This window comes from Sturnus vulgaris, chromosome 1 (assembly GCF_052056855.1).
Source record: "Sturnus vulgaris isolate bStuVul1 chromosome 1, bStuVul1.hap1, whole genome shotgun sequence".
Classification (NCBI taxonomy): domain Eukaryota; kingdom Metazoa; phylum Chordata; class Aves; order Passeriformes; family Sturnidae; genus Sturnus; species Sturnus vulgaris.
In genome coordinates, this window is record NC_142243.1 from 47,746,740 (window position 1) to 47,758,978 (window position 12,239).

A 12,239-nucleotide genomic window follows, 5' to 3' on the forward strand; every position below is an offset into this window, starting at 1 on the left:
ACATTTTTATTTCAAAATTAATGACGACAGATACTCCAATAAAGCAAAACCCAAGCTATATGAGGTTTTAGTCAAGAATGTTAAAAAAACAAGCCAGGAAGCAGAAAAGAGGAAGGAAAAGGAAGTGGCTTTGTCACGTGAGGCCTAACATACACTGTTTAATTAAAATAGATCAACTGCTTTTCCAAAATGAAATGTGGCAGCTAGAGAATATTCAGGAAAAAAGCAGGACAGCAGCTACTTGTCCCTGGTTCTGTTGAAATTATCAGCGCTTCCAGGTAAAATTCATGCAGTGACTTGCCATACTTAGACAGAGAGAGTGTGTGGGGAGACAATCTGAAGGATAAACCAATACATTTCTCATTATGCTAGAGTTTTTCAGGTTATAAGCACTTCACGTTTCTACTAGTAACAGCACATTAAGTACAAAATCTGAAGCTACCCTCCAAAACAGGTCAGTACACTAAACTAAAAAAATTGACTTCATGCAGACCCTATACTACTTATACATAACTTATGTATTCCACTCTTTAACACTAATAAAGCAAAGTATAATACAGTGAAGTCAACTGAATAGCTTTTTCATTAATTTCTTAATTAATGGAGTTAATAACAAATAAATAACGGCCTAGTGGCAAATGGCTCAGCTACAACTGTTGTCTCCAATGTTTATATTCATCTCTTTATAAAGTGCATGCAGAGACCATAGTAAAATGACAAATACAACTTTACAGGAGTACTTTGGTATACAAAAAACAAGTTCAAATTGGCTATCAAGAGATTTGCATTAAAAATTAGAAGTAGGTTGTTTACAACTACAGGAGAAAAACATAATTCATCTTAACATGAACCATAATGAATCTACGAAAAGCTTGTAGGATACTGTTGCCAGGATGTTCCTTCTCCTTTGCTTCCTTGAATCTTTAAACCAGTTTTAAAAATATCGTTTTACCACACAAGTCACTAAAATCAACATTATATAACTCCTTGGTTATTGTCTTGCTATTTCCCAAGTATGTTAAATTAAGAATGTAAAATAAAAGCAAAGTACAGAAACCCATCACATGAACCACAGTGTGGAGACCTTGAAAGGCACTCTCAGTTAGAAAGATACGGGAGGTCCCTCCCTCCGTTATCTCCTTCTGACAACGAATCCTGTTCTGTCAGGTCAAGACAGCCCTTGCTCTGTTCCTTAGGACAGCCCCCTGCCCTCTCTCTGTCTCTCAGCCTTTTGGTCACTCCCACCCTGGTTCCCTCTTGGCTCCTACGCCCTAAGCCCACCCCTGTCAAACCCTCATGTACTGGACTCTCAGACCAGCGCTTTTGCCTTTCCCTCTGAACTCCGGGATTGGGCACACGCATGGCTGAAATAAACATTTCTGTGAAACCCCTGCAAAGGCCCTTCCTGTTTCTTTACCTGCTTATCCTCAACAACCATCCCAACCACAACATCACAGCCCCTGATGTCTAGAACACTCTTTGTAAATGCTGCACCAATTATCATTAAAATAAACCTTTCATAAATATATGTATCAATGTGCTGTCCTTAGCTGACTGCACAGATGTGATGAGTTAATTTTTTTAATGAGTAATAAATATAATCTAACTAATATAATCTGATTATTTTAAAGCAGTGTAGTAATTTTGAATATTTCTCAAGACTACAGCAACATTTGGTTTACCAAATCTTATGATACTGGAGAAGATAGGAAAAAAATGATGAGCATATACAACCATAAAAAGGAAGCATTACATTACAAGTGGATGGACTAATATGGGCTATGCTACTTTTCTATATTTGGAATTTAACACTAAACTCAATCATCTGTGGATGATTTATCAAGGCTGTAAGCTCACTCTGCTTCAGGTAAAAATACCAGATCTGTCTCAGTTTGAAATCAGTAAAACACAGTAGCACAGCACAAATAAAAGCATACAGCCTTAAGTCACTAGCTCAAAGCCAGAGAGCATTTTTACATATCACTTTTACACAGCATTAGAGCTGAGATACCAAGGCTTGCAGATCAGGCTTACTTGTGTAGCTAAGTTATGTTCTTCCCAAATAGGAAAGGAAATTTTTAGCAGCTGGTCTACCTCGACTGTACACACTGTTGACCCACACAAGATAATTTACACATAATCACAAGTGTACTGAAGAGCTGGGCACTTCTTACACACAGAGGCACACCCACAGCATGGGATTCAACAGAGACCCAGTGAGGACACACCTGTAACTACAGCTACTACCATAACTGTATACACAAAAATATTAAATATCTGGGTTATTTCACTTAGCTACAGTCGAAACACAAAGTGTCAGCTGAGATCCAACTCTGCACCTGTGCAAGTATTTCCTATAGTTCTCCAGAAATCCATACAGCTGAACCTGAATCAGGGTTGCCTACCTTAAGCCCTACCTGAATCAGGGTTGCCTACCTTAAGCCCTACCTAAGTCCAGACTACATCTGCACAGAGCTATAAAGACCTGATTTTACACCATTCTCCAAAATACAGTATCTGTGCTTTTTCCCCAAGTCAAATAATTCATGGAGAGGAAGAAACTCTCCTACAGTCACCTATTGATAGAACTGCACTGTACCACAGTGAAATAAATTGTTTTTTGCTACCACTACCTTGAAGTTTCGAACAAATTTCTTTCTGAAGTTACACTTACCACCTTCACAGACTTGGCAAAACAGTGCCTATTCCATTAGTATTCACTAGCAAAGGATGAAACATCATTTAACTTCAGGATAAGAATAAGAAATAAGAATAGATATCCACATAAAATGCTGTATTTATACTTGCAGAGCACAAAAAATGTTTAGCAACTCTAATGTTTACCTGTTCTCAACCAGGCAGTTCAATATCCATGGGTGACAATGTTTTAACATGCTAAAATTCTTAAATTCTTTAAATATCCTCCATACATGTGGGATATTTAAAGAAAAGACATTTCAAATGAAACTTGAAAATAAAATAGCTATTTCATCACAGATTTTTGTTTTACAGAAAAATCGTTAAAGCTTACTGTGAATGGAAGCATCTCTAATTCTGTAATGTACTATACATGTTCTTACAACTCAGTGTTCTCTACGAAGTTCAGCTCAGTAAAATGAGAAAACATAACATAAATTCAACCCTAAACTAAATTATAAGGTAGTTAGCTTCCATTTCGAAGATCTTCACAAATTTCCATTCATAAAATGCACACTAAGAAAAAAACCCAACAAAACAGCCCAAGGGAATCACAATGGAAGCTATGAATTTTCTTCCAAAATACAAAACAATGACATGAACAGCATTAACTGGTAAAACCAGGGGATATTTTAAGTAACAGTTTATTTTTTCTTCTTTCCTGCAATGCAGCTTACTTAAGTTTAGTATTAGAATCCTTTATACACATACACTCCTTCTAAATTCTCTGTATCCTGAGTATAGTATATAAGTAATACAGAGGTTTCTTTGCATTTTTCTTTGTATTGATGAATTTCCAGTAAAATATATAGCAAATTAAAGAAGCTTCTGAAGCTTACTCATACAGTACATGTAGCCCAGTTATGTATGGTATAGGCACAAAAATAGAGTATTCTGATGTTTTGAAACTTGAAGTTATTGTGCTATTAAGTTTCAATCTCAGGACCAATTTACAATATATTTATTTTCTGATTTTTTTATTTTAACCACTAAAGTGACATTGGACTGTGCTACATATATTCCAGTCTATTTTGCTTTCAATTGTCTTATTTTAAGTTTAATTGAATTTAATTAAATTTAAGTTATTTAAATTCAATCTCAAATTAATTAGCAACATCACTACATTTAATGAAATGAGAATTAGCTTAAACTTCAACAATAATTTTTTAAAAAGAGCTGTGGGAGAGGGAAACCTACCTCTCCATGATTGAAAAAGAAGCACAACACAGTAACAAGGCCTCCTAGATGACTCCCACTGTGAAAAGAAGAAAAATAGGTACAACAGAATCTTATAATGGTCCAAGTTACTCAAAAAATGTGAAGAAGCACCTGTGTACAGGTAAGTTTATTGAGGGAAGGAGCGGAAAGCTTTCAAGCATCAAGGGAAGGCAATCAACAGAGTACATACAATATTAAAATACTAGTTAGTCAGACTGTTTATTTCAGAGCAAACCAGTCCTTTATACATCAACTCTTTTGCAGAACACCAATTTTAATGTTAATAACTTGGAAAACGATTATTCCACTGCTCACAAATTTCGGTTTACATCATTATATCCAGTGCTTTTAAAAAGCAGGCAATATAAATGCAGCACTTCTTCCCTAAGACGTTGAGCAGTAAATTTTAGAATCTGCATGCTCAATCACCCAACAAGAAATTTTGGTCTGGATCTAAAGATTAATTTAGAGTAATCAAATAAAGCACATTCAAAAAACATACTTAAAAATTAAGTCATTATATGGTCAATGCAAGATACAATTTAATTTTTATGTGAAATACTGCAATGTTAACATGAGGAAGCTTTTTAAGCCTTTGAATTAAGTAGTTTTTACATTTCTATATAAATCAAATTCACCATTGAATAAATAGCAAAAGTAAAGCCAAAGATATTACTTTGATTTTTCAAAAGAGCAATAGATAAGGCTCCTCTTTGTTTGAACAGATTTGTAATTACTCAAGTTATGTGATATAAAGCAAAGAACATTTTTGTACACACAAGTTCACTACTACTCTGAATGAGAGATGATTCCATTTTTGGTACTAAACAAAAGCAGCAGCCAGCTGTTAAGATTCTTTAAAAAATACCCAAACCAAACAACAACAACAAAATCAACTCCACACAAAAAAAGCCAACCAAAAAAAATCCTTCAAATCCTCTCCGATCCTTCACCCATCACTAAGTCAAACGGAATCAGTGCGTTCTGGGTACAAAATCTGAGGATTAAAGATACTGAGTGCTAAAACAATCTCCATGTGTTGTGCATTCTTGCACATGAAACTCAACCTTACATCCCATAAATTCGAAAAGCTTCAACACTAAAATGCAAAATGAAAAAAAGAATGTACTTAACATCAAAAATGTTATCCCTAGAAACAAAACAAAAATTTGCCAAAAAATACCCCAAACCAGAAACAAAACTCAAGGTCTATGCTTTCTAAAGAAAGTAGTGAGAAATAAAGAGCTGATTTTTCAATTATATTCATGTATAAAATGTGAATTTCTGTATAACTCCGTTAAAAGAAATATTATAAGTTAATGACACAAATATTCAAAGTTTACTTACTTCCTCAAAACATACACTAGGCAACTTCCTGTTTTTACTGACAGTGTCTGCCCTGGGCTATTCCTTATCTTAAATATCAGCCCATGCTTGAGAGAGAAAAAGAAGAAAATCCATGACAATGAAGCCAGAAAATTAATGAGGGGGAAAACTAATCACACCTCATAGAGGAAAATATAGCTGCCTTTCACTTTTTGGCAAGACCAACACATAAAAACAGACGTAAACAGAAAACATATTTCCACTTCTGCTTTTCTGCTGAATGTGGAATCTATTTTTGTATGAAAGTGTACTACAGCTCCTGAAATGTAAGGATAGATACTGAAAACACAAATTTATAGTAAAAGGGAAATGCATACAATTGGTCCAAAGGAATGCATTATGTCAAAAAATATTTTGCCTTCTCAGTTAAGTTAAAATGGAAATACACATAAAAATGACTTGAAGCAAAGCACTGGGAAAATCCCAATCTTGGTTAAAAGTACACCGTCATTCAACTTGCATTTAATTATTAGTTACAGTGATAATTTTGAGAGCAGAAATATGTCAAAAGCTGTTTAAAATACATATAGCATCTAGTTTTATCCACAATCTGGTGGTATTAATAAGATACCACCTCAATGACATTTTCCACAATTTTTTAAGCATCATCATTATTTTAAGCAAGAAGATTCTCTACTTCAGTAATTTTTTAGTGACAACGTAGATGTAAAAAAGAGCACACCACTGCTGTACAAACAAATAATCAATATCCCACAAAAATATTTTTACGTTCACTTTTTCAAATCCTGTTTAAAAACTGACAGCTTATACCAGCTAAATAGCCCAGTCTCAACTGCCTTACCTGAGGTATGTACCGTATATGAAGAACAGTGACATCATGAATCCATTCAATAGAAAAATCACAGCAACATAAAAGGAAGCAGGGTCTCCCAGCCCTGACAAAAAACAGTTAATATATGTTGTCAAGTATAGAAGAAAGGTCATATTGGTTATAAAGAACCATACAATCAGTATAGTATCTTAATATATCCATATGATATATAAACTATCAGTGTAATATCTGTGTACCTACAGAAAGAGACAATTAAAAAAAAAGTAGATATCATTAAGACTATTGTGAAGATTCAATCAGGAGACCATTGCTTTGAAAAAAACCAAGAAGAGTAGGGGTAGACACAACATTGGGGCAGTCACTGACAGAATAAGCCAAGAGGGATGCATTAACTGCAGAGAAAAACCTGTGAGATTTAGAAGGTAGAGGTACTGCTAAGAATATTCTCTAGACTACATTTTGATGTCACAGAGCTTTTTAGAATAGGTTTGTTAATCCTAGACTCTCACTTCCCATCTCTTGCAGGAGTAAATCCATCTTTAAACATATCAAACACAATGCTCTTTGCTTTCTTTGTTTCATAAACCAAGGTATTTTCCAATGCAAGTCTTTCAATTTATTCATTTACAAACACTTCTGCGCTCAGTCTTTTGCTGTTATTCTCTTTCCCACTATTTCTTTAAACCCTCCTGGCTCTAATCATTTCAGCAATACAGCATAAAAAGCTTTATTCATTAAAGTGAATGGCAGCAAAACTTCACAGTTTCATACGCAGAACTGATTATTCCCCACTACTGAAAACACAGCAAGACAGTTTTCTAAAGTAAGATGATGATATGCTCACCAAACAGAGTACTCTGAATAGGTGGTGCTTCTGTTGGTTTTGTTTTTATGAAAAACAGGAATGAAAGGTTATACACTGTTTATTGCTTCCTACAAAATTAGAGAAAGGGAACCATTCAAGCTCTGAAGTTCTTTGTGCAAAGGAAAAATACTACCCTGTCATCATAGAAAGGCATTCTAAATGATAAAATGAAACAACTTCACACACTGTCATTGATTATGCAGCTTGAACTGACTGTAGAACACCTCAAAAGCACTTCTTGGTAAGCTACTTTTATTTTTATTGTTTAATACTTACCTGACAAGCCAATATTTCAAACATGGGGGAAAAAAGTGTCAGTGTCCTTGCTTTGGTTTTAAAATCAAGGTATAAGGTTGAAATTCTTATGCTGAATAGTAGCTCGAGAGGAAAAGGATTCTTCTCACCAGCCTCACTAAGTAAGATTTCTCTAAAAAATCTCAAAAATTAAGGGAGGAAATTTTGAAATGTAGGAACTTAGAATGTATTTGGGATCCTTCAGAAGTTAAAAAAATAATGTATAGTAGGTTTCCAATTACATTTAGGACATCTTATTCTTTGTAACAATCCAACATTATGAAGGCTAAGACCATATTGTAAAGTTTAGAAGTCCAGGATAGGAATTCAATCTAAGCAGGAGGACTTATCTAATATGCAAACCCCACATTTTTTACCCTTGGTAACACAGGAGTATTTATTATTTCTGAAATACATAAAGCCACAATTGTATGCTTCCAAGGAGAAACCATGATAAATCAGCATTTACCTTCACAGCTTTCAACAGGACTAAGCCCTTTTCCTCTGTTTACAGTCCAACATGTCTTTGTTGGTACACCAAGGAACTCCATAATGGTGGTATATATGCGGTACCAGCTGGCAAGGACCACCTGGGGGAAAACAGGATTAGAAGTTTCTGCCCAGAGTAACCTCTCATGACAGCCGACCTTCATCCAGGATAATTTTCAAACTCAGGATTTATTTTAGCAACTTAGCACTTTTGATGACAGTTTCCTAGAGGCATTTAACAGACCAAGTATTCATTAATAGACTAAAATTATGCCTATTAATATTTAGATGCTTTATAACAGAAATTTCATGCATCAAGCTGCAATATTCAGAAAAAAGATCCCCACGTACTGTCTGGAAGGTTCCTCATTTGAGTATTTTCGTTCATCAGATATTAAAATCACAGATGTTGTTGACAGAAGAAAGTTGACCAAATTTAATCCATTCAAGCCGATTAATTTTTTCCACCTCACAAGCATATTAGTGGACCAAATCTTTACGATTTTTAGTCTGTTAAATTTTGATAGGTTAATTTTAAGCATGTATTACAAAGGGCTTCCAGATGCAATGTAAGGGAGCAATTTCCATTTCCATGCAAAGGCTGTAATGTTCTTATAACAACTCAATTAAATCTCAACATGTGACACAGACAACATCAGTACTTTACACACAGCAAAAATGACAACTCACCTCACAGCAAAGTCATTAGTTAATAACATTACCAAGCTACTCTGTCAGGATATAACTGACTTTATAGAGTTAATAAATGAGTAATGTGGCCATTCCAGTTGAGCTGCTTTGAATGTTATATCTCAGGGGTTCCCAGACTTACAATATGTTTCACAACTGCAGTATTAGCTGCCCTGCCCTGTGTCACAGAGAACATATATAAGAAAGATGATTCTCAAATCTTATTCCCCATAAAATTACTAAAACTCTTTATGTCACTTTAAGAAGGGCAAGAAGGAAAACCAGACAACACGCGTGAGAATGTAATGGAGTAAATCCTCCTGGAAACCACTTCCAAATATACAAAGGACAAAAAAGTGATTTGAAGCAATCAGCATAGATTTATAAAGTTGAAAACACACCAAATCACACCTGCCCAGCTTTATAACCTTCTGAGATGACTGTCTTGATAGATAAAGAGACAGTTGGTGCCAATCTGTCCTACATATTAAGACTAGATGATGGCACAAGGGAACATCCTCATCAAGTCTGCAGGATAAACACTGGAAGGAGTGACTGATCCTTGTGCTGCCATCCGGAGAGACATCAGGAATCTGAAATTCCTGATGAAATGGGCCAACAGGAATCTTCCCAACGGGGAAATGCAAAGTCCTGCACCTGGGATGAACACCACCGTGCACCAGTACAGTTGGAAGCTGACCACCTAGAAAGCAGTTTTGCAGAAAAGGACCTGTGAGTCCTGGTGGACGATTTATACTTAAGCCAGTAACAAGCCCTTGATGCAAAAAAGACAAATATATCATCAGTTGTATGTCACCAGGACAAGACAAGAGCCTCTTCCCCTCTAGTCAGCACTGCTAAGACTGTATTTGCAGTGCTGAGCCCAGTTCTGGGCTGCCCAGGACAAGAAGGACATAAAATAAAGATGACTGAGACAGACTCTTTTTGGTTGGTAAGAGATAAGACAATGAGCACAAATTCAAATATAGGGAGTTCCACTTATACACAGGAAAAAAACTTTTTTAATTTGGGAGTAGTCAAACACTAGCAACCTGCCATAGATGGAGTATATTCAAACTGAAACTGGGGATGACCCTGAGCAACCTGCTCTACTTCACCCTGGTCTGAGCAGTGTTGAGACCAGAAAACCTTAAGGCAGCCCATCCAACCTCAACTGTTCTGGGATTCTAAAATTCATTCATTTTTAATACCAAGGCTCCAATCATCATGGTTCACTTCATCTGTGGCCTTCATACCCTCGCAATGTAAATCCTTTATATTGAAAATATGACTACATCTTCCTAGACCAAGACTCTGTGCCTCAACATTGTGCCTGACAAAGTACAGTATCCTGAATTAGTGCTTCTGGCAGTGCATGTGTGCATACATGAACCAGACACCTGCCCCGTCTCCAGACAGACATCAATAGGCCTGGAGGACCAAATTAGTCTTTCTTCTTATCACCTGATTGTGCTTAGTTAGGGATATCTGTATGGCATATTTGCATCACCAGTCCTGAAGCTGACATTACCTAAGCATATAAAGCATTCTTGCCAAACCAATGTTGCACAAAAAAAAAAAAATCCAATTATTAATTCATCAAGTTACCCATTTAACCTGTTAATGCCACAAGTGTCTGTGTCTGCTGCGGATTTTACAAGTGACTACAGCCTAAAAAGGTATCAGGGTAGGTACTTCATGTAAAAAAAACCATTTTTTTGCCAAAAATGAATTCACATTAAACAGTTAATATGGGCATAAAAATGGAAGCAAATCAGTAAGCAGTACAAAATTGCTAGGTCAATTGGAGCACAGTGATGTTTCTGGAATTTCTGCTATTCTGTATCCGATAAGGCAGTGAACAGAGAACCCGAAAAACAAAAGCCCATCTTTCAGACCCATGAGAGCTCTGTGGACAAGGCCAGTCCTTTGCTGTAAAAGAACATGTAGAAATGTCAAGCCCTTTCACTAGCTGCCTTTCAGTGTGTATTTTAAAGACAACTACATGGATCTTTGCAACACACCTCTCATTTCAACTCACATATTCATTATCACCACCACACACAGAAATATCAACTGTTCCCTAACAATGAGCATTCAGAGAGCAAACGTAACACATTATCTCTCCACCACAGAAACTAACACACTATCTCTCTGCCATTTTTCATCAGAAATGAAAACACCACAATTACTATAACAACCTGACTATGGACCAAATACTAGGAAAATAACGTTATTTGAATTATAACATAGTACAGCTACAAGGACTACCTTGTTGCTTTCAATAGTTTTTTTACTGCTCATATGGATAATTTACATAAATGATATATTGATTACTACAGACTCATTTTACCTTTTTTTCATTTTTTTAAAGTTTTTAAGGCTAGTACTGGCTGTACACGTAAGTGAATTGTTTTGTTTATCTTAATTTATTTAACATCCATTTAGCAAGGGGACTTCCAGATTGGTTTTGACGAATGTAATTTTAATACCCACTAAACAAACTAACATTTTATTAGAATTCAGCCTTAGTGCTACTAATGGGCTGAATGAGCTGGAAAGATCCCAAAATATCAAACAGGAAATGAAACACTTTCAGGAAGCATGACTGGATACTGAGCATCTGAAGAAAAAGTTTTATCGCCAACAAATAAATCCACAAGCATCTTCTCACCACCCAGCCCCATTATAATCAAAAGAAAATTCTATAAATTCGGACAATGTATTTCAAATGTCAAGTTGCATCTGTTGGCAGTTTTATTAATACAGTTATGTGGAAACAGGAGTACTCAAGAAAAACACTAAAAAAACCCCCCAAAGCACTATTTAAAGGAAGGCTAGACATTAAGCAGTAAATGACTGAAAGGAGAAGAGATTATTTGTCTGCTTTGCATGCCCACACAGGCACAGAAAAGATGAACGAATTCATACCTTATTACCAATTTTTGCAAGCCAGTATAATCCTAGAAAACTGAATGACCAGACAAACCTACACATTTTGCGCTGCAATCAACCTAGTGTTCTTACAGAATGTCAGCCACTATATCTGATTGTTCTTGTTTTGATTTCATCATCTAATTTACTTAGTCATCTTTCAGGATGATGCTGATGAGTCTTTAAGAACAAGTTCATTTGACCAGTACTCTTGGATTTTTGAAAGTCAGACTATAGCTGAAGTCAATAAATCTTTGTCAGCTAAAGAAAATAACCCTTTAGTATTCAAATGATGTTCACAATGGGGTATTTCTAGAACTGAATTGCAATTCCTCTGGAGTTAGAAAAAAATTCCAAGCAAACCCTAAACAAATGAGAGGGCAACAAAAAGTGCTAATCTATATAGCATTCAGTTCTTCCAGAGCAAGGACTTAAGAAGCAAATGAAACCACTACATGCAACTTACACAAATACATGCACAACAAGAACTCTTACACATACAGTTCCTGAAAGCAGCTCTGCTCCAATAGAGCAGAATGAGTATAAAAGCTAGTATAGAACAATCACAGCCATTATTAGTTGGTTCTCATAAAAATAAACTGCTGCTGACATATGGAATTACAGAAATGTATATTAACCAAAGGAATCTTCCCTTTGCAAAATGTTTGAGACACACTGGCAAAACCTTAAGAGACAGAAACCTCAACGTTTCTTTATTTTACATGTTCTTTTTACTGACAAAAAAGCAGAGTAGGAATGTGATTTAGCCAGGTAACAAGTCCAACATTAACATGTACAAAACAACAGCAGTCAGTCCTCCACAGAGGAATTTCCTCTGCAACATCTAAGGAAACTATTACCACTTATGGATTT

At 35.7% G+C, this 12,239-nt stretch overlaps 1 protein-coding gene across 2 annotated transcripts in view; it reads right to left on the reverse strand.

Moving 5' to 3' along the window:
- DPY19L1 (dpy-19 like C-mannosyltransferase 1) overlaps positions 1 to 12,239 on the reverse strand; it is a 45,196-nt gene that overhangs the window by 24,211 nt on the left and 8,746 nt on the right. For both annotated transcript variants that reach the window (XM_014886864.2, XM_088166118.1), the window contains 3 exons: positions 7,723 to 7,843; positions 6,104 to 6,197; positions 3,895 to 3,952 (listed from right to left, as the gene is read on the reverse strand). In XM_014886864.2, coding sequence (XP_014742350.1) covers positions 3,895 to 3,952; positions 6,104 to 6,197; positions 7,723 to 7,843 — 273 coding nt within the window. The remainder of the gene's footprint in view (positions 1 to 3,894; positions 3,953 to 6,103; positions 6,198 to 7,722; positions 7,844 to 12,239) is intronic.